The following is a 22,335-nucleotide window of genomic DNA, read 5'->3' on the forward strand; positions in this document are numbered from 1 at the left end:
AGAGAGAGAGAGAGAGAGAGAGAGAGAGAGAGAGAGAGAGAAAGAGAGAGAGAGGCGGCCAATGAATTGAACAAAAATCACAGGGATCCAGGGCAGAAACACAAACCAAAAAATCCAAGGAAAACAAACCAGCAAGGAGACACGAGGAGAACACGGGTTAGAATGAGGAAGTAATGGGAGGAACCATTGAGGAGTGACTGAGAAAGAGGTGCTAAGTACTGAAACAATGGACCGGGGCTGATTAACGAACTGATCACAGGTGTGAAAGGAAAGAGCAGAAGACAGACTGAGAAGAGGGAGAAAGAGAGAGAAAGTGGAACATGGGTTCAGGGAGAGTACGTAGGGAATTACGGAATAAATCTAACAGTGAAGCAAACTAAACATAATTAAACTAGAGTAACTGAAAATAACTAGACACAAAAGTAAACATAATAAACTGAAATCACTAAGAAAGCACTGAACTAAAGAAAAAAAGGGACAAGACTGATATAACCAAAATAAGAAACCGATACAAAATAATAATGAAGCCTGATGATGAAACCTGATGAAATAATGAGTCAAATCAAACTACAAAACAACCAAAGATTCAAACATTTATATAGGTTCATTACACAAAGGGGGACAGATGTATTTCAAGCAATTATTGGTGTGAATTTTAATGTCCCTGGTTTTCAACTAATGAAAACTTTAAATTCTACTTATTGGTCACATTAGACCAATGAAAACATTTTTTCCCCCCCTCATGCAGTCATCAATACTCTCAACAAGGAAAATAAGCCCCAAATGGTTGTTGCTAATGAAGCTGACAGAGCTTTTTTGCAAAGGTTAATTGTGAAACTTGGTAAAAGAGGTTCACAATCAACTAGCCTAACCACATAATTCAGAGGATTGAGAAAGAAATAGTCACAAGGAGGGGACTGCAGCTAGAGTCAGAGCAACAGTTATGAAATGTCATATTCCTTGTGCAAGTCAGCCCTGAAACATTATTTTTAGGCACCTGTACCTTTAAAACCCACCACATGTACTAGGTGTGTCACCTGCCTACCCGTGTTCTTCAAAAAGGTGATTAGTCAGAGAGATTCATCTTGTTTTACATGCCAATTGTCACTCTGGCATTTTAAAGCGAGACGTCTTAATTTCCTTTCAGCAACACTTTCTTAGTTCACTGAAGAGCCTAGCTGAATTATTCAATGCCAGTTAACCAAACACTGCAAAAATAATTAGAAATCTATCCACATAATTGTTTTCAGGTTGACTGGTTCTTGTCTAGACCTCATTAAACTATTAATCCTCTGTAAGTGGGCAAGCTTGCAATTCCCAGCGAAAGGTGAGGCTAAGCCAACCAGTCACTTAAACACAGAACTCCTTTCGTTTAGAGGATAGAAAGAGAGAGAGAGACGGCAAGCAAGGGGAGACTAAAGAAACTTGAGAAAGTCAGGGAGAGAAACAGAGATGTGCTGGAGGAGGAGAGACAATTAATAGAAGGCTTGCACAAAGCCAAGAGGGCGGCAGAGACCTGGTGAGGCTGGAAAGAGAAAAGGGTAAAAAGAAAATATAAAGAGGTCACATCCAGAGATGGGAGGAGGAAGAGAGACTGACAAGTTTCCAAAAGTCTAATGAGGACACCAGCACTGTGTGCATACCCGAGGTTTTCTCACCTCTTTCTGCCAGTAGTAGCTTGGCTCCTCTGACGAGCTCGCCGAGCACTTCAGCTCTACGTCATCGCCGAGCCGCACCTTCAGGTCCTGCGGGACCCCCAGGTAGTTGGTGTAGCCTTCCATGGACACCGACAGTTCTCTCATATCTGGAGACACAGTGCAGATGAGACAGCATGATAAGGCATTAATGAAGCAACTAATTCAATGCATGCTGAGGTAACCTGTCTGAGTATTTGGGAGGCAACTAAACATATGTTATCCGGACTAGCATCTGGAACAATCTCAGATGTTTTAAGAATAGTTGAGAGCATGTGGCCTCCAACGCCTCCAACAGATGCTGACTGTTACGAGTGATCAATAGTAACGATGATAGGCTTCATCTTATCGAAGTCTTTAGAGAGGCAGTGTTGTGAATAATGGCTCATTTTCTCTTCCATTTCAATAGATGGCCCACGTCCATCCAGCTCTCTGCCTCCTTCTATCCTATAGCTCATTCTAATCTTTTCCTCTTATTGATTCCTCCCATGAGGCTGCGGAGCCGATCAAACAGCATCAGGGTCGATGTGATGGCCACTGAGAAGAGAGAGGACAAATCCTGGCCAGCTACACAAAAGATACTTAATGCAAGTCTCCCACATTGGTGTTGTAGTTTTAAACTGGAGCCTAACCAGTGCAGTGCCTCCATGTTTGCATAGAGCACAAAATGAAAATCACTCAACCTTTCTTGGGTAACAGCATTTGCATTGGATCTTTAACATGTGCTGCTTTATGAGTGCTGCAGCCTCCAAAATACATGTTCACTGAGAGGAATCCATTGTGTTTACCTCCTGGTGCTTGCAAACACGAGGGAATATGTTTCAGACACCTTCTGTTTAGTCATATAGCCAACAACGTCTGTGTTAGGATGTTATGTGTTCTTCTTTGTTAGAAATGAAACTGGCAATTTGTCACATTTCCTTTTTTAAGAGCGAAACTTCTAGTTAATTTGCGTCACAAAATAATTTGACATTTGTCTCGCTTCTGTAAAACATGAATAACACCAACAGCTAAATCTGATTGTAAATATCATTGATGTGCACAGTTTAAGAGGACAGCATCAATAAGTCAAACCCTCCCACTCCAACCAAGAAACTCACAGTGGACTTTGAAGGTCAGCGGCTCAGACGCATTGTCTGGAGCAGTTGTGTTTTCATTGTCTGACACACAACGGAAGGGCACCCCAGAGAACCTGGTCGGGTAGGGAATCTGAAGAAGTCCGCTTTTTTCCTCCTCCTCGCCGTAAAAATAATCCCCTCCACAAAACCACCTGCCCATGCTGGACCCCCAGACTTTACGCCACAAGCTCCTTGAGTACTGGTACTGAGAAAAGAAAAAAAAAATGAAATGAAAGAGACAAGAATGGTTTATCTTTCAGAATATCACAACATAATCAAACTGTCTGAAAATCAAACAGCTATAAATAATAGGTGTAAATTCAGATACTATAGTATTTACAGTGCCTTATAAATGAGCTTAACACTAGCAACCACAAACATTTATCAGCACATTTTACTTGGATGATGAAGCACTGTGAACACAAATAACAACAGGTTCCGATAGGTTTAAACTGATGTTAGGTCATAAAATAGAACTTTGAACATATCGCTGTTCATTGAAAAAGGAAAGGGAAAGAGTACGGCAGAACTATAAACCTCTTCAAACTTTATATTTCACCGAAGCTGACAGACTGACTGACAAGGAGAGCATTAACCAGAGAAGCAGCCAAAGGAGCTATGGAGGAGCTGCAAACATCAGAAACTCAGGGGAGAATCTGTTGGTGGCACATTTGTTATGTGCGCCACAAATCTGGGCTTTATGGAGGGTTAGAATCAAGAAGCACCGTTTGTACCTTTGCCACAAACTACAGAGAAGACACAACAAACATGTGGTAGAGTGTGCTCTGGTTAGTTGAGACCCAAATCAAGCTATTTGACCAACATGTAAATTGCTTTGACAAATAGGTTCTTGGTTGTCTTAACTGATGTTCACAGATGCTCGCCTCTCCATCAAATCTGACTGAGTTGTAGTTATTTTGTAACAGGACTGAAGAAACATTTCAGTCTTCATATGTGCAAAGCTGGTTAAAAACATGTCGCTTTTTGCAGAGGCAAAATCATAGACTGTCCTCTCCCTTATAATGCTATAGCTACTTAGTGTTTGTTTCTCAAATGGAAGCTGAATAAAATACATTGTAGACTGTTGATTCAGTGTGAGAGAATGTGAAAAATCCTAAAGGTTTTGAGTACTTTTATTACAAGGCACTCTTTTAATTTGTTAATGGACGTCAGTGCACTATGATTAACTTAAAATCTCAGCAAAAACGTATCAGCCGAATTCAGGTGATATATTAAATTTCTATGCAAAAGCATTTGATTAACAAAACACTAATTTCAAAAATCACAGAAGTCACATTCTTCTGACTATATGGAAGGGGGATGTTGAAGCACACAGAGTGCAGCTGCATAATGATCAAAATCTGGATCCACCCAGGAATACCAGTTGTAAAATATGCAACAATGTTGCCTGTTCTTAATTAAATAAGATAACCTTTACACCACAATGTCTCAGTGGTAAATGAATTAAAGAAACCTATCTGCATACCAGATCAGAGAACAGTCAAAATAAAACAGAGCAGAAAGCGTAGTTTCAAGCCTCTGTAAACTGTTGCCTCAGTTTACAGAGGCAACATTCAAAAATTCTCTAAAATATATCAAATAAAAATGCGCTGTGTTCAAGAGACAATAACATGTAATGTAACTGCTTTAAAATTAAACTGTAAAGTTTTCTGAGTAGTGCACACAGTGCAATATCTGCATCACTGTATTTTGCTAGATTTTACATATCAATCTATATTTGGTAGTAATTTGCTTGTAATCTAAAAGTAATATGAATGTGACACTTTACTGTAAAATGAAAGTGATTGGCTTGAACTTTACTCCAGCTGTAAAATTCCCCAAACAAAGGGGAATACCTGGACATATACAAATAAGGCATGTTGACGTAGTATCACATCATGGGGCTGAGCAGAGTTCAGTGAACTTTTCAATGGTGAAACATTGTACAAAAGAGGTCTGGAAAGCAAAACAATTCTTGAGTAACATTTCATAGAGCCAAGGCTTTAAACTGAATTTGAATGTGGGACTCACTCCCGTCTAAATTATTCTTCATTTTAATTTGTCTTGGAAGGGAAAGCTTGGATGTTGGAAAATCACCACAGTAGAGGACGTTCAGGTTGTAAGTTGTAAAATAGTGAAAATTGATCATCGTTTTGGTTAGAGTTACTATTATTAATACAAATCAATAAAAGTGTGCTTCTACCCAAGTCATGCTTAAATACAAAAAAAACTTGCATCTGATGTGAGTATTTTACCAAACTATATGTGTCTTTGGTTTAATTGAATGTAAACCATCTGAAGCATTTATAAACAGTTTATACCTGTAGATTTTACTGTGTACTATATATACTGATATATATATATATATATATCAAAGACCTTCTGAATACTGAAGTTAAGGCTCCTCTGAAAACTCCCCAGACACAATTCAGATCTCAGGTGACGTTCTTGATCTATTTCCAACTGGGAAATCTAAAAGAAAAGCTGACTTCCTTGTATATAAACAACATAACATTACCATTGACTTGAGAAAGCCAAGGAGGAAAGGACAAAGCCACAGCAAAAAATGGAGAGTTGATCCATTTAGTTACAGAGTGCACTAAGTATTTAAAGTGCAAACACAAGTGACATAAATGGTTAAATTAGCATTGCTATGTCATTTGTTTAATATTTAAGTCCTCAGGATTTTTCCTTGCAGGAGTCCCTGAGCAATTGCAACATTTGCCTACACCTTAGTCCGACTCTATGAGTTACTACATGTTTGAACAGTTTAAGCAACAGTTACAGATATTACCTGTTACAGCACAATTACATATCTGCGAGGTCTAGTTTTTTTGTTTTTTTTTTCCTTCAGCCTTTGGCAAACACCCTAAGGTCATATTATATCCACCCCCTCACATAACAACCACAACTCACCGGAGGAAGGTACTCAAAGTGAACCTGGCTGACATTGAGGTCAGAGTCTGTGTACAGGCATTCCAGTGTGACTGACTCGCCCTCCAGAATCGGCTCAGTTGGGCCTTTGATGATCAAAGTTGCTGCGTATGGACACAAATAACAGATATACGGGTTAATGATCACAATTTGAATGAATAAAAGCATTGTTGACATAATGGGGATCCAACCACTTTGTGACTTTACATATTACCAATCTGCAATGCATTGTTGAGATCTTAGCACACTCCTTCTGAAACATGCGTCTGTTGATACTATGATCTGAAACCAGTTTGACCAGTTTTCTACCACCTTAGGCTCTAATGACTTGACAATATTCCGCAAAATTTCCCGCTGTTATGAACTAAACGTGACCTTCAGTGCGCATAAAACATTAAAATATTCGGCCTCAATATTTCTAGGAGCAAGTTCCTGTCTTTTTCTGAGAGAGACAGGTGAGAAAACAAAGTGTTTCCTCGAGAGAAAGAATTACTTAGACAACAAATCGAGACCTTTGTAAAGCTAAATAGACTATAAAATGTGGGCTTTCTGAGTAATGAACTCAAAATCTTAAGTAAAAAAAGAACACACCACGCTCTTTTACAACAATTGTAAAACATTAAAACACAATAAACATATTTACCATTAGTGACATGAATCACGACCACCAATGCAACAAGTAGAAGGGCTTTCATGGCTGTAAGAAAAGGCTTTCCAGAGTTTGAGAAACAAATGTTGAGGTCCTGCGCAGCTACTAAACAGAAATGAAAGTTTGCTTTGTATTAGTAGATCACAGAAAAGGCGTGGCTTTCTTCTGTTTTTTTTTTTCAGGAAGTGCGTTCAAAACAGTTTGAAGTTTAAAAAGCCCGTATTCATTATTTTCGTTTTATAAGCGAAAATAAATCGGGCTGAATAGGTAAAGTTTTACCTATTCAGCCGAGACACGGCTTAATATTTCTCGGGGTTCATGTTAAGCTGATGTGCGTTTACGCATGAATTGTTATGTGAACAGTACCTGCAGCTGTCGCTGCTCCAATAATCTTCATTTATTCTCAGTGCGTCAGTTGTATCTAAACGGAACCGCGCCTACCACGTTTAGGTGTTTTTCTGTATCTTCACCAGAAATTGAAACTAACCCTCACATGCTTTGGTGGTTTTTAGGCGTGATATGTAACACCAAACAAGCCAGCATTTTACGCTGCATTTATCTTGACCTTTTGCTCAAAGCAGAAGTTGAAATAAATGTTTTGTCTTGGTCACACACCAAACTGCGTCATTTAAGAGACAAGTTTTCAAGATCAATAATTATTAAATGCGTTAGTAAGCATGGAGACAGTAGATCGCATAATTAAAAAAAAAACAATAATAACAATGGCAACAACAACCTCTACAGAATTTTTGTTAATAATAAACATGTTCTACGAATTCTATCATAACTAAACACTTTAAGGTGGGATCAGCCATTTATTGCCTCCCCTTTTATAATATTGCCATGATTTTCCTGCTTTGATGTGTGATGTGTTTTGCTCATTATGTGAAAGAGAAAGAACGATGACTTCAGCCAACAAATTTAGAAGCGCTCTTCGAGTGTAGTTGTAGAATGTTGACGTAGTTCCAGAAAATGTCCAGCAGGAGGCAGAGCAAAGGCGACTAAATGACACAGGAAATAGACAGCAGCTTAACGGAAGTACCGTGAGAGCTCGGTGATTTGTTTTTGGATGTCTGGATTAAAACTAAGAGTTTATTTTTCTTTGTAACGAATTTGTATGTTATACGACAATGAAACATGGGCAGGTAATCTTCATTTAACCTGGTAAGGTTGTATATATTAACTCATTTAAAGAATAAAGTACATAATGTCCCCACCGCTACATTAGCAGCTAATATTAGCCAATGAAGCTAACGTCAAAATTGACAGTAGCTTTTGTTTTTAGCACAAACGGATTGGCTATTAACGGCATCTTGCGTGATTTGTCGTTGCATTGAAATTATTAGGCTCTCAGTTGTTATCTTTTTGCGTTGCATCATTTATTGAGTTTGTGGTAAGCGTCTCTGTTTGGATTTTTTTTTTTTTACCGAAAGCGTTGTTTCACGGCTAAGCTACGATTAGCTTTAAGTAGATCAAAAAAGTAGAGGTAACTGGATGTATGGCTGTTGACAAAGCAAATCAAGTAGAATTCTTTAACATTTTAGAATAAGTCATTAAAGTCGTTTCTATATTACTACTATCATTATTATTACTATAAAACCCGAACAAATACTTTTTATTCAACTAATACTCTTCCTAAACAACTGTTTGCTGCAATCTAACTTAAACCTGACTTGTTTTATTTATATAATCTTTTCTTTCTGTGATGCAGATTATAGGTGGCAGCGTCTATACAAACTAATCCATCACATCTGTGGTATTAGACGGTCATTCAGGACTCCTAAAGTCCTTGCCCGTGGCCACCAGCATGGCTAACAGCACCCCAATAATAGTGAAGGGTCTGACCTCAGGTCCTGCAGGCAGGAGTAGTCCAGAAGGATCTCAGGTTAGTGATTTTTCTTTTCCTGCATTTATTATCTTTTTTTTTTTTTTTTTTTTGTTTCTGCTAATAAGAAGGCTTTTCATAGTTTGCCAATGTATTTAATAAGAAGTAAACAAAAATGCAGACATTATTTGTACATGGACATAAAATGTTTTTGCTGGAATGTGAAAGAAACTATGCAAAGGATCAATGACCACTTTGAAGACAGGTTTTATGTGTTTCTAAACAGAACAGCAAGTGAATCATCATTTTGCTAATCTAGGAAAAAATATCTATGTAATGTTGTAAGTAGTGTGAATGCTACTTTTTTTCTTCCAGGTCCTCAGTAAGAAGAAGCTGCAAGACCTAGTGAGAGAAATTGATCCAAATGAACAACTGGATGAAGATGTTGAGGAGGTCTGTCAGAAATTCAATGCTGACTTTAAGGTGTACTTTGGGGTTTTGATGTGATGTTCTGTTGTTGTTGGCACAAAGAGTTTCCCCACCTTTAAACAAATGTCACATTCCCATTAATTTTCAGGAAATTGTAGAAATTCTCTGACTACCGACATACTTGCTACTCAAACAGAGTCCTTGTTTTAAGAGATTTCTTTCATTATTGATTTAAAAATGTTTATATTTGGGATACAGCAAATCAACACATTGTATATTAACCATCAACACTTTAAATTTGTCACTGTTTTCCATGAGGACCAACTCTGTGACAATGCTACAAAAGTTTAAATTTGTTGATGCTGTTTTCCATATCAGTCCATTTCATCACTGTCTGCTTCTAAATCTACCAAGAGTGGAATAAATCTTTGGATTTGGATTAAGCAACAGCATCAAACATGACACCCTATTGTGTAGTTGTCTGGAAATGATCCTGATGAAGCAAACTGATACAACTGATGCCAATACATAAAAGCTGGCAACTGTTTTGCACCTGTCTACTGCAAATAAGCAAACTCGCAACATTTATACAGAACTTCTGTGAAGATGTTTTAAGTAGTTTAAGAAACTTTGAAAATATGTCATTTTCTGTTGTTTACTAAAGTTATTATGCCCATTATTTGAACTGTTTTAAGAGTTGTTTATGTGGGACTCTTTTCAGATGCTGCTCCAAATTGCAGATGATTTCATAGAAAGCGTAGTGACAGCAGCGTGTCAGCTGGCACGTCATCGCAAATCCAATACGCTGGAGGTTAAAGATGTTCAGTTACATCTAGGTAAGTTTCTTTTGGCAGAATTGCAACCCTTCATATTTTAAGAATTGAGAGAATTTGTTCCTCAGATTTTTGAACAAAAAACTTCAAAGCCATGTCATTTGCCAAATAATTTAAGGGTATTGATATTTAAATACATATTTAAAGAGAAATCACTGGAAAAATGTATTTATATTTTTAGAAATGCATTGCCAGTATAGATTTGTGTCTCAGTCAAAGGATTCTGCTGCGCTTAGACAGTCATATGAAAATTAATGTATGTGTTTAAAGATCTGGGTGCTGATTGCTTTTTATATTGTTTTTCTCTAGAGCGTCAGTGGAACATGTGGATTCCAGGTTATGGATCAGATGAAATCAGACCGTTCAAGAAAGCTTGTACCACAGAGGCTCACAAACAGGTAAAAAATAACAGGATTTGGCTCATTTGGAAAAATCAGAAGTTATTTATGTACTAATGAATTTATCTTTGTTGTTCCAGAGAATGGCACTGATTCGCAAGACAACCAAAAAGTAGCACAAGAAAGCTAATATGTTGTACTAACTTTGTGTATTATTGTTTTCTCTTTTCTGGTTAATGAAATAAAAGTGGTGATCGTGAGGGGTGTTTTTTTCTTTCTTCTGAATATAAATTGTAATATTGTCTCCCTAACTTTCGACTATCTTGCAAAAATCATATGAAAATTGGTATTCATATTTTGTCGTTTCATTACCACTAAGCTAAGACTGGCAGAACTCCAACTTAAAATCTTTGTCAGTAAAAAAAAAAAAAAAAGTATGGATTTTTTTTTTTTTTAATATTGCCATCTTTGGTTTTGCTTTTGATACTGTTGAGCATGTTTTTGTGAGTGTTACCGACTCTTCAGCCTTCTAAAAATGATTTGTAATATTTTGCCAAGGTACATGTTAAGCATGGAAGAGTTCCTCTGTTTACTCACTGTACTTTGTATTCTCCTTTCCATTTTCTGACAGTTATTGAATTTTCAGTGTCTAAATAAAAGGATACTGGTAAAAAGCAAAATGATTAAGTGTGAATTACATAATGTTAAACTAGTGCATGAGCGACACTCTCCAGAGGGAATTGGTGTGTCTAAGCAGAATTCCTATTTATATGTATTTTAATTTACAAAATAAAATTATTTAGTTGGGTTTCTGCTACCATTTAGAAGTGAGCATCTCAGTAGATATAAAAATAATATGTCACTGTGTAGCAATTAATTTATCTGATATGAAGACGTAACAAAGGTTTTAAAGAGTCAGAGTTATATGAAATCAATAAAATGTTACTTCATGAAGTTACTATAGTTTAAAGCCCAGTGTTTTCTCTTCTGGCTGTATGGAGTATAGAGTAATTCACAGCATCTTAAAAATCTACAGCCACAATAAAGATTTCTTATGGGTATACATATAAATAGAAACAGCTGTTAACGCCTTGCAATTTATCTTAAAATAAGAAGTCACCCCATTGTGTACATAAACAAGGGATATAACCCATGATTGTGTAGAGAAAAATTGTTAGAGCAATATCCAGAGGCACCCAAGAGATTTTATTTAATTTTAACAGCACCTGGGAATCAGTCAATTTTGTTTCACCCACTTAAGCTTACAATGAGATCATAAAAGGTGATGTTTTTAATCTAAGGACATTTGGTACCTTTACCACTCCCTACAGCAAACAAATAACAGGAAATACTTAAATAACTCCCAAAGAAAATGTATGTAGTGCAGCAGCTTACGCAACTTTTCAGCCCCCTTATTAGTCACACCATCAGTGTGTTTGTGCACCAAAGAATCATTTATTGGCTGTTTTTACAAGAGTGATAGTTTCCCTTTAAAACACTAAAACCACACTTTCTTACCTCAGATTTTTCTTGTAGGTGCTCTCAGAGTGAGGAACCACTTATCCAGTGTCAGCTACAAGTCCAGATGACAAAAAAGTCAATAGGAGAGAAAATGCCCACGTTTTAGATTGAATGTGACCACGAAAAAGTCCGCTTTTTAACATCTTTTAGACTATTATGCAAAAAGCAAACTGCAAGACATTAACCTTTATACCCTTTTGCTATTGAACTGAGGTTAACTAATGACATCATCAGTCCATTAATAGAATAGGCTGTGGGCCAAGCATGTCAGCGAAGGAAGAAAAAACTCCCAAAGTACAAAACTCATAAGAAATGGCATCATTTGCAAGAGCAAACCTTAAGATAGGTTTAATACTAAAATATAACATGCTTGACAATGATGTCATATGCAATATAATTTCTTTAAAGACTGACAAAAAAGTGAAACCCCTAACCTTATTCTTGAGAGGAAGTACAGACGTATTCAGACCCTGCAAACTTTTTTACTTCTTGTTTTGTTACAAATGGATGGACAGTGACATCTGTTTTTACAAACATAAATCTTAAAAGTAGGATGTGGACTGCATTCACCCCCAATCTGATACTTCTGAATAAAAGCAGGAGAAAGCAGAGGACTTCAGTTTTCAAATTATTAATAAGTAGGGTAACGAGTGCGTGTTATGAAATGTCAGTATAAAACCAGCCGTCTTGAAATTGACAGACATTTGGTAGAGAATATTAGTGAACAAACAGCATCGTGGAGACAAAGGAACACTGTTTAATTCAACATCAGTTAGACGCCACTGCACCTACCAAAACATGACAAGTCAGACAATGAGAGCATTAATGAAAGAACCAGGCAGGAAGCTCATAGTAACAGCTGTGGGACTCTGTCAATTCATGCTATTCCCCAATCTGGCCTTCATTAAAAAGAGCCCAGAAGAAAATGGCATAAGAAACCCTCTTAGCAAATCAGCTCTAGAAATATAGACAACACAGACACAAAGCTGCTCTGGTCAAATGAGATCAAAACAGAGATTTATCACTTACAAGCCAAATGAACACTGCACACCATCTCCACTGTGACACCTAAAATAGTTTTAACATCATACTATTGATGCTCTTCTTCAGTGGCTTGCAGGGAACTTGTCCAGAGTAGATGGGGCTAAACAAGAACAATCCTGAAAGAAAAATCTGCAAAAAAAACTGAGTGGGATGCAGGTTTGCTATGAAGATGAGCATTAATGACACAAAACACATCCAGAGTAGCATTGGAATTATAAAGAGATCAAAGCATATTAATGGGTTAGAATAGGCCTAGTCAAAGTCCTCAAATCAATCTGAGAATTTGAGGGAAAACTTGCTGTTCACGGACATGAAATACATTTTAGCTTGTGATGGCACTGTGACAAAATATTAAATAGACCAAGGGGTATAGAAATGTTTGCAGTTTATTGTAAATGTCAGACTGCTGGTGATGTCAGCTAAAGTAATACATTCTAAAACCATCACTGTGTTTAGATTCAATATTAAGTCGTAATTGTATACAATTATACACAACTCCACACAATAGAAATGAAAAATATATATTTTGAGTGTCTCTTAGGGTGGTCATACGTTACATCGCCACCGTAAATCCAACTTGCCAGCAGGCTGTTTCACTCCTGCCAGAGCATGAGTTATATGTCAGTCCAGTATTTACCCACAGCACTTGTTTTTGTTCTTGGTTGGGACGCTGGCTTTAGACACACTGTTTCTTTGTAACTGCAGTGCCTGTGGGGCAACACACTTGACACCATCCCAGCCCTCCTGAAGTTCTATTTCCCCGCTCAACAGACCCTGGTAGACCCGTCGAGTGAGGAGCTCGAATGACTCCCTCACGTTTTGTCCCGTCTTCGCTGAAGCCTCAACGTAGGGCATCCCCAGCTGTCCGGCCAGTTTCTGGGCCTCTTCCCGGCTCACTGCTCTCTCCTCGTGAGTGTCCCGGTCAATCTTCTGACCTACCAGGACAAACAGAACCTTCTGTGGCTGCACTCGCTGGCACACCTCAGCGTGCCACTCCTTTATATGGTCAAAGGATGACCGGCTGGTGATGTCAAACACCAGCAGGCCTCCGACTGAGTTCCGATAATAAGAACGGGTCACTGATCTGAGAAGAGAAGTGAGAGAGGGGAGAATAAAGATAGTAAGTGAGAGATGCCTATTGGATTTTTAGCATATGAAAAACCTTTTAAATATTTCAGTAGAAAGTCCAAAGTTCAGATTATCCTTCGCTTTTTTCCTTCTCCACTGAACTGTGTTGTACGAGTTAAATTCTTTCAGATAAGCGGATGGAAAAAAGAATCGCTCTCTTTGTTGGAAACTGATAGTTGCTGTGTTTAACCACCAACAGGTATGTAGATCCCCCATGAGTCACCGAATGTTTTTAGAACAGGCTTAGTAAGACATCCTTCCACTGATGCAACTTTATTACTTCATTAAACACACATCTCATTAAAAGCAACCTTATTTTTTTTTTTCCCCCATCTCTTTTTAGCTGACTGGTGGAACGGCAGAGCTGAGGTAAATACAAACAGGCACAGTGAGCACTTTGTCACAGTTCATTCAACTGGACAACATAAATAATGAATTTAAAGACGGAATGAAACAGGCTACTTCTACTTATTAAATATGCTGAGCGAAGAGAACGGTGCCCTGTGAAAGAATTGCACTGACTGCATTTCTGTACACATTGAACACTGAGCTGGTGATGGCTGATAGCAAACACAGATGAACAGCCTAGAGGCAAGTGGAGTGGTTGGAGTAGTTTGTTTGGGCACTGTATTTGCATACACTCCTGATGTTGTATGCTGTTCACAGTGAGAATAGTGTTTTCAAGGTAACTGTCTAATGAAAACAACTGTAGGGTCATGCCATCAGGCCTGATGGTTACAGAAGTTTTGTACAAGTTTAATATCTACAGCTGTTTGTTGCTTACCGTCAGCAAATCCCAATGCAGAAACTTGATTAATTTAGGTATCTGGATATAATATCTTGGCTTGATTCTTTTGATAAATGAGTATTTCAAAAAAACTGCTGGTCTATTCGGGTTTTTACACATAACCGTCTTGCAGGTTTGTCGTAAATGGCTTGAAAAAGAGAAAAATGTCCACTGACCGGATGTTGTGTGTACAAAAAAATGACCTCTGACAATTTCAGAGGTCAGATGAGAATGGGCAGTCTGGATTTGAAAGGTTAGAAGGGCAGCAATAGCTCAAATTACCACACGTTACAAAGGTAGAGACTCTAGGGAGAATATCTTGTCCGACGAGGCTCAGCTGCGACATTCAGCTGGTAGGGTCAAGTTTTGGTGTAAACATGGAAGCGCTCATCCAACCTGCTTTGTGTCAGCAGTTCACACTGAAGGTGGTGCTGTCATGTGATGGTGGATATATTTACAAAGGTACTATTAGTACTACCAAGACATTGTTTAAATACCATAACCTAACTGAATGTTATTGACCCTGTTAACCACAGTTGACCTGATCTTCTGGTGGCTACAGAATAATGCACCATGTCTGTCTCAAAGCTCATCTTAGGCTGGTTTCTTGAACTTTACAATGAGTTTACTGCACTCTAAAGGCCCCCATAAACTCCAGATTTCAGCCTAACAAAGCATCTTTGGAAGGTGATGAAACAGTAGATTAACATCATGAATGTGCAGGTGATAAAGCTGCAGGAACTGTGTGATGCTATCAAGACAATATCAACTAAAATCTTGGAGGAATGTTTCTGTCACCTTGTTGAAAAAAAATGCCAGAAAGAATAACCGTGGTTTACAACAAAATGTTCTCCAACCTGGCAGTGGGACAATGTATCTACTAAAGCGGCTGGTGGGTATAATCATACAACTAACAGCATAGAGGAACTATTGACTGAACCTTTGCACATGTTAAATCACATATCACATGATTCCTACCTGAACCTCTCCTGCCCAGCGGTGTCCCAGAACTGCAGCTTGACCCGAACCCCCGGCTCCACCTCCAGGAAGTGAACGTAAAAATCTACACCCACAGTTTGGTTGATTGACTCCAGGAACAAGTCCTCGGTGTATCGCTTCAGGAGGGACGATTTACCCACAGTGGAGTCTCCCAGCATTATGATCCTGAACTGGTACTGCCACAAAGTTAGGTCCATTGTTGCTGGTAGTGAGAAATGATCAACTAAGACAAATAGAGTAGGTAGGAAAGGTTTGAAGTGCACAAATGGAATACAATAAGGTTTATGAAAGGTTAAAGAGGAGTATGGTAAACAGAGATGTCAATGTTGAAACTAGAATAGCAGAAGTGGTGTGTGTAAGAGATGATCACTCCCACACCATCTTCAAGTAGGCTGACTCCTTACCTCTGACACTCCAAGTGTTGAGAAACACCCAAACAGCCACTCCTTATTAATCTTCCAAATAGTGGTGCAGTCTAAGATAATTTCCATCCCAAAATACAAAGCATTTTATAGCCAGAAAGTCTCCTTTTCATGATGGCTCATCAAAGCAAGAACGCAGGAAAATCCCCCTCAGAGATGACCCCAGGAACACTGCAGTTCTCATCTAAGCTGCTGAAGGTAAATGCTACTAGCATGTGCATAAGAGTAGTTGCGCAGGGGTGTGGACTTTTAAAGTTTGCCTGTTGATACTTGACAAAGGGAGGGGCGAAGTGCAAGGACACAGGGAGGACCGTTTTGGAAAGGGAGGGATACAAGTGGGAGGACTCTCTGAGGTAGTGTGCAACACCATGTAAAGGAAAACTACAGTTTCCTGTTGATAAAAACACATATACGTCATGAAGATACATAGAAGTGAGGATGAGCATTGGAATATCTTTGCCCACACAGTTTGCAGCTGTTTTACTCATTTTTATGATCTTGCATTTGGAGTGTACGTTGCTACCAAAAAAGGGAAGTTGATAACAATGGGGCTTTAATTCCCATGAGAAAAGCTGAGGATAAACTTGAAGGCATAAAGAGACTCGGCTCACATTTATAAGGACACTTCATCAACGCTCCTTTACAATTAATTTAATTTTAAATTTAGAAGAGTCAACAAAAATCCAAAATTCAGGTTTTCAGAAATGTTGAATTGCATAAGATCAATAAAAAACTATTCATGCATACACTTTTATCAAGGACATTAAGCCACAAGAGCTCATTCTAAAGAATCTGACTGTTCATGGAGTGCTACCACCAAGCATTTTAATGGAACTTAAAGCTGCTGCATGCAACTTTTATGAAAATAAACTATATATATTTTTATATATTTGTTGAAACTGTCACTATGTCTTGACTGTATGATATGAGACAAATAATCTGAGAAAAAAAAAACAATCAAGCTCCTTTTTCTTTGTGGTGTATGCTTCCACCACAGTTAGTATTTCTTTATTTTTCTTAATTTTATTAGTAATAGCTTACAGTATGTTTAAGTCAGTCATTTTATTTAGACACACATTTTCTAATGGGTGTACACTTTAGTTAATATTTGTCAGAATGGTTTACTCACACTTGTTCTGTTGTTTGGAGTGCTGCAAATCCAGACCAGCTGGAGGAGGAAGCCTGGAGCATACCATTTCTTTTTTCTAAATGACTTAGGGGGGGGATTTGGTTTAAAGTTGATGTTAGTTATTTATTTTGTCACTATAAAAGTCACTTATTATTTGTGCTAAGTTAAGATTGGTTTTCCTTTATTTGTTTCATATGTTACTTTAGCTAATTTAGTATTTTTTGTTCCTTTGTTGTGTCGTGCCTCCCTCATGTGGTAAAGATTTAGGTTACACCCCCTTTTAAGCCGCCTTTTGTTCTTTGTTTGCAGGTCCGTTTTGTTTGTGTTCAGTTGACCTCAGCTGTATTGGGCCCAAATTTGTAATTTCTCCTTTGACTTATTTTTTCATTGAAACTTTATGTATTGTTAACTATTTTTTGAAATTGAAACCTTTTCAAAATGTTTGATACATTTTGCCCTTGTTTAAGTCTGGTCCCTTGGAGCTTTTATCGTTTTTAGTTTTCTAAAACTCTGGACGCTCCTATAAAAAGCACATACTTTTATTCTAACTTTTGTTCTTCGTTAATGTGCTTACCTCTACAACCATTTGGGGGGACTAGCAATGTTCAAAAATAAAGTAATAATGGACACCATGTTAGGAAAGATGACAGCATTACTAAACACAGTTTATTGCACATATATTTAAAGGTTATCATAGAAGATTATGTGAGTTTATGTCATCACCACTAACAACAAAAAATTGCCAAAGCAGTTATTCTGAGATTAAATGGAAGTTTTAGCTTAATTGCATTGATTGACATTGCCCTTGGAAACAGTTCATTTCTGAGATGTTGATTAAAGTAACTAATGTTGGCTGAAAAGGGCAAAACACGTATACAACTTGCATCACAAGAATATAACTTTATCTAAATACAGCCAGACCTATTATTCATTGTAGCTCTGGGTTTATAATTTACACACAAAATCACTAACTGGTTTTACACGCCTTATCTTTGCTGCACTCTTTGATCATAACACAGAAGGTTGTTATGATCCTTCTGTTTGGTTTCATTTTTGTTTGGAGCATCTCATTTATTTTTTCCTTTTTGTTATATTCAGTAGGTTTTGCATATTCTGTTCTATTCCTGTATTTGTGATTGCTTGAAAGGTTTTGTCACATAGATTAATGCCTTTGAAAGTCAGTTTGAGTATTTTTCCTTGTGTTTTGTTCTTCACTGGATTCAGATTTTTAGATCAGTGATGTTCTTTTCCCCTTGGTTTGTAGTTTCTTTGTGTCTCAGTTCAGTTCAAAGAGGTAATCAGCCCTTTTCCTGCAGTCTACCCGTTTACCTCATTTCCCAGCCACAACCTGTTAGTAATCAACCACCTACCTCTTCCCTACATTTACTCTCCCCTGTTTTTAAACTGCTGGATTTTGTATTGCTCTTTGCTGGATTCCAACATTATCCCATAAGTGATTATGTCTGCTGCATTGCCTGTTCCCCTGCCTGCATTCAATAACCTGTTCTCCATCCACTTATGCTATTTCTGCCCCTAAAAATGATTTAAGATAAAAATGAATAGCAATGTTCTTCAGCTGCATCAGTTTAGAAAAAATATCCTGATTTTTCTGGATTGCGGTTGTCCAAAACTGAAAAATCAAAATCAGCAGCTCATCAACATCCACTTCCAGAGTTTTGCAAATGTTTGAGTACGTTTCCCTGAAATAAAAGAGAAAAATGTTGTGAAATAAGGAAAATAGCAGTTGTACTTGTCACTGATCATTTCATGGTGTTTACAGTGATAAAATATTGCAGTGTTAATAAACATTAGCTTCAACACTCACTGCTCTTTTAATTTAGCTCTATGCCTATCAATTTATTAAGCAGTTAAGCTCTAAATGTATAGCTACATCCATCCTGGTTATTAGTTTATCCAAAGGTCAATTAGGCTTATATTTTATAAAATTTGCATTAAATTCTTATCTGTAACCATGATATAATCATATTGTAACTTGTAAATAATAAAGCAGGCACAATTTTAAGTTATTGGGATTATAATTAAAAGTTGCTGAGATCTTTAAGCTTCAGATCAACTTTAGAAGTTCATGTAAGGAGGAGAACAAAATAAACGCAAATGTGCAGACATGTTTATCACTTAGGCATACATTAAACAAAAGCTATTTTTCAGTACCAGCAGATAAATGCAATAGTGAAAATTAACATCTTGAAATAAATAATTTATTAGCTGAATTCCATCAGCGGTTTATAACATAAAGACACTAAGTTTTTTGTCCTATTCGAACCAAATTTATTACAGCTTCCTAAGAAACTTATTTCTTAGTGGCTTTGAATGAAAGTGCGTCTAAATCTGGGTAATGAAGTTATTTTTCCGTTCTTTGTCACTATAGCCTCAAACAAGCTTGATAAACTAAATAGAGGAGATTCCAACCACACCCAGTTACATCATTCCATAAATTACATTTTGAAATAATAAACATTAGGAAAATGTTTATTGATCCAAAAGAGGGAAAATAAGTCAAGATCAGATCTGCTGAACTCCCGCTGAAAATGCTAAAACGCACATAGAGCAGGAAAGAAGCATGTAAACTATAGTAAGCTGGGAAAGAACAGTAGAAAATTTGTAAAAAATATAATTATCCTTGAACTCATCAAGCAAAAATCCTATAAATCATAACCCTGCAGATGGCGGTGGTCCATGTAGCAGCCAGAAGTATGTAAAGTTTTCATTTAGAATGTCACCATTTACAAAAAAAGGTCTTATGCTCATTGAGCCAAAATCTCCATTAGCTTATCTTCTTTTGATTCATACCTATTTTGATTAAGTGACTCGAACTATGCTCTCAGATCCAATCATATCCACCATGCGTCGTACATCATGTGATACCAGCCTCACACACTTACAGTGAGAGGTCTGACCTATCGCGCTGAAGGTGATTTCAAATGTTACAGGGGTGTGGAGCCATTGACATTTCTGTGATAAAATATGGCATGTAGCGCTAAACTCAAAACTGGCTTCAAAAAATATTAGCATAAGCAGTATTTATTTCTGAGCTCTTCCTGTGAAATTGCGCACATAGCAGTAATGGGTGACTTTCAGAATATTTTACCAAACAAATCATGGCAAAACGTATTGCTTTCAGAAGTCAAGCCCATAATGAGGCTGGCAGAGATGATCTGGACCTGGACTTGGCATCTATATCATTTTACCACAGTTTTACCCTTAGAAATAAAACAACTGATTATGTGTAGGACAGTTAGCTGTATGTATTCATTTGCGCCAAGACTGATGGAATTCATAGTGGATGAAATTAGCGCTAACTTCATACCTGATACCAACATATATGGTTTCCATGCTAATGTAACCCATAGCCACAGTTCCATTATGGAGTGTGTGTTGGCTCCTCCTAATATAGTATTTTGGTGACAGTTGAAAAACGGGTTGGCTCTTCACATCAGATCGACGCGTCAGAACCACAGCATAAATTACAACATCTATCTGAATGCTGCCGTTTTGCCCCTCACTCGGATGAATTAAAGGGAGGTTAAACAGCCGTTTTAAATCTTTGGGTCCAGATCAGTGGGCTTCCAAGCTTCTGTCCTTTAAAACATTTCTCTTACTTCCTCACTGGAAGAAAATGCCTCATAAATTTAATCCGTATGAACTTTGCTATCATTACCTTCTTGGGTGATCATTGTTTTATGGACCACTGCCTGTTTTCTTTCAATTTTGTTTTACTGTTTGTGGTAGAGAAAATTACTGTTGTGAGCACTAAGCCCAAAGTAAAACTTAAAAGGAAAAGTTGTAAAAATTGTGATGAGTTTTAAAACTGCTTTAGCTAAACAGCAAAGGTAAATTTTACTTAGGTATTCATTTGAGGTCCACAATAATTTATTTACCATTTAAAAAAGCAAAGGCCATAAGACGGGTAGCTCTGGGGTTTTCCTAGAGCGTATGCAAGACCTAGATGGAGAATAAAGTTTCATGGGGAAAAATGTAAAATCTGAATGAAATTCCAAGAAAATAATTACGTGAAACATCAGGGAGAGTATTAAGAAAATAATTTCACCACATTTATGGCTAAACCACGCAGGTACGTGGTGGTGTCTAAGATTTTTCCAAGAGCATATTTCATAACAGCAGGGGAAAAAAGACCTTTATTTAGTATGATCTCCTCAAGCTCTAACTCAATGGCCTCCACTCTTTCTTACATCCTGGCCACCAAAATGAAGTCAATTTTCTTTTCAAAGTGGTACTTCAGCTCTGAATTTACCTTTAATGACAAAAACTTTCAGTGAGTCAAAGCAATTTGGAGAAGTGGTTCTTGTTTTGTGCAATATAAACAATTTCTGAAAAATGCCTGGTATGAATATGAAACTCCAAAATATGTTTTCAAGTTGAAACAGTATGTTTTATAAATAAATTGTTATTCATAGTGATGCTAAAACCTTTAGAGACGTGTTTTAGTGTTTAACTGAAGTCTGTGTCAGTCTCTCTTCAACATATTCTCCATCTCTTTATAGTTTTCCTCTAACAACAATAAATCACTATGAAATGGGGGAAAATAACCCTGGATTTTAATGCAGAAACATATTGAGCATACTTAATATTGGAACATGCTGGCTTCTGAAATTACATTGATTGGTGATCATGAACGGTTTAAAAAGAATCTTAAAAATGTATAATGCAATTATGAAATAATATTGAAATGAATGTGTGTGTTGATTTGACGTAGTGCAGACTGTTATTAGTTTTAACATTCTTTGAAAATATGCTTATTGATTTATACTTTGACTTGTATTTGTGCATTGCAGGCTTTTCTGTGGTGTTTTTTTTTAATGTCTGTAATATTGGAATTTTTCTGTAATGCTTGTAGTGTAGACCACATGAATAACCCTGCTGTTGTAGCAACTAATGGGGCTCCTTAAATAAACTAAACTTAGCTACACAGTTGGATTTGAAATGGTTGCCCTCTTTCCAAAGCTCACACTCTCTCCCATTTATCCCGGGCTGTGCTCTGGCATGTCATTCACCTGTCAAGATCAAATAGAACGCCAAGCCTTCCCTGCTGACATAATGTAATATGAGCACAGTGTGAAAAAGAAGACAGCATACCACAGGGTGTTTGGTTTCTGGGTTAAGTTCAGTGGATTTGGCATCTGTAAACAACAAGTGAAAGTGAGATCAACTCCGTTTCCCTACAGCTTCTCAGTGTTTTCCCCCCACTAATGAATTTTTAAAAAGTAGAACAAAAGGTTTACTTTATAACTTTTCCTTCACATGGTCTTCGCCTCACCTTCCCATCCAAGAATGTTGTGCACAAACTCTCCCACTGCCGGCTGCATGCCCGAACACACCCCTGCACAAAAACAAATACAGCAAGATTCAATGATAACTAGGAGGATCTAAATTAAAAAATAATAAAAAACGGTCTGCACAGTGTAAACGGCTCTCATGTGTGGTACAGCTTTATTTACTTATAGTT

The 22,335-nt window shown here is 37.4% G+C and overlaps 3 protein-coding genes across 7 annotated transcripts in view; 1 reads left to right on the top strand and 2 right to left on the bottom strand.

The window, feature by feature from the left end:
• The window catches only part of LOC103477838 (uncharacterized), a 14,962-nt gene extending 7,950 nt beyond the window's left edge, over positions 1–7,012 (bottom strand). The window contains exons 1-5 of the mRNA XM_008431149.2: positions 6,762–7,012; positions 6,390–6,500; positions 5,729–5,850; positions 2,795–3,017; positions 1,659–1,804 (exon numbers count right to left, since the gene is read on the bottom strand). Of these exons, the coding sequence (XP_008429371.1) occupies positions 1,659–1,804; positions 2,795–3,017; positions 5,729–5,850; positions 6,390–6,500; positions 6,762–6,792 (633 nt within the window). The 5' untranslated portion in view covers positions 6,793–7,012. The remainder of the gene's footprint in view (positions 1–1,658; positions 1,805–2,794; positions 3,018–5,728; positions 5,851–6,389; positions 6,501–6,761) is intronic.
• A 381-nt stretch (positions 7,013–7,393) lies between these two features.
• taf12 (TAF12 RNA polymerase II, TATA box binding protein (TBP)-associated factor) lies at positions 7,394–10,500 on the top strand. 2 transcript variants are annotated; one of them, XM_008431146.2, is made up of 6 exons: positions 7,394–7,559; positions 8,107–8,280; positions 8,596–8,673; positions 9,371–9,485; positions 9,792–9,880; positions 9,961–10,500. In XM_008431146.2, the coding sequence occupies exons 2-6, from the start codon at positions 8,203–8,205 to the stop codon at positions 9,994–9,996; spliced, it is 396 nt and encodes a 131-aa protein (XP_008429368.1). In that variant the 5' UTR covers positions 7,394–7,559; positions 8,107–8,202; the 3' UTR covers positions 9,997–10,500. The 2 variants fall into 2 exon arrangements, with proteins under 2 accessions (XP_008429368.1, XP_008429370.1); XM_008431148.2 differs by having other exon boundaries at positions 7,394–7,540.
• Positions 10,501–12,075: 1,575 nt separating this feature from the next.
• On the bottom strand, positions 12,076–16,932 carry rab42b (RAB42, member RAS oncogene family). Of its 4 annotated transcripts, none has more exons than XM_008431143.2 (3): positions 16,851–16,932; positions 15,279–15,501; positions 12,076–13,469 (listed from the first exon to the last, which is right to left on the bottom strand). In XM_008431143.2, exons 1-3 carry the CDS (start codon positions 16,915–16,917, stop codon positions 13,019–13,021), a joined length of 741 nt encoding a protein of 246 aa, XP_008429365.1. In that variant the 5' UTR covers positions 16,918–16,932; the 3' UTR covers positions 12,076–13,018. The 4 variants fall into 4 exon arrangements, with proteins under 4 accessions (XP_008429365.1, XP_008429364.1, XP_008429367.1 ...); XM_008431142.2 differs by having other exon boundaries at positions 15,279–15,522; positions 16,851–16,917; XM_008431145.2 differs by lacking the exon at positions 16,851–16,932 and adding an exon at positions 15,704–15,972.
• Positions 16,933–22,335: the final 5,403 nt, after the last annotated feature.

This window comes from Poecilia reticulata, linkage group LG16 (genome assembly GCF_000633615.1).
Source record: "Poecilia reticulata strain Guanapo linkage group LG16, Guppy_female_1.0+MT, whole genome shotgun sequence".
NCBI classification, from domain to species: domain Eukaryota; kingdom Metazoa; phylum Chordata; class Actinopteri; order Cyprinodontiformes; family Poeciliidae; genus Poecilia; species Poecilia reticulata.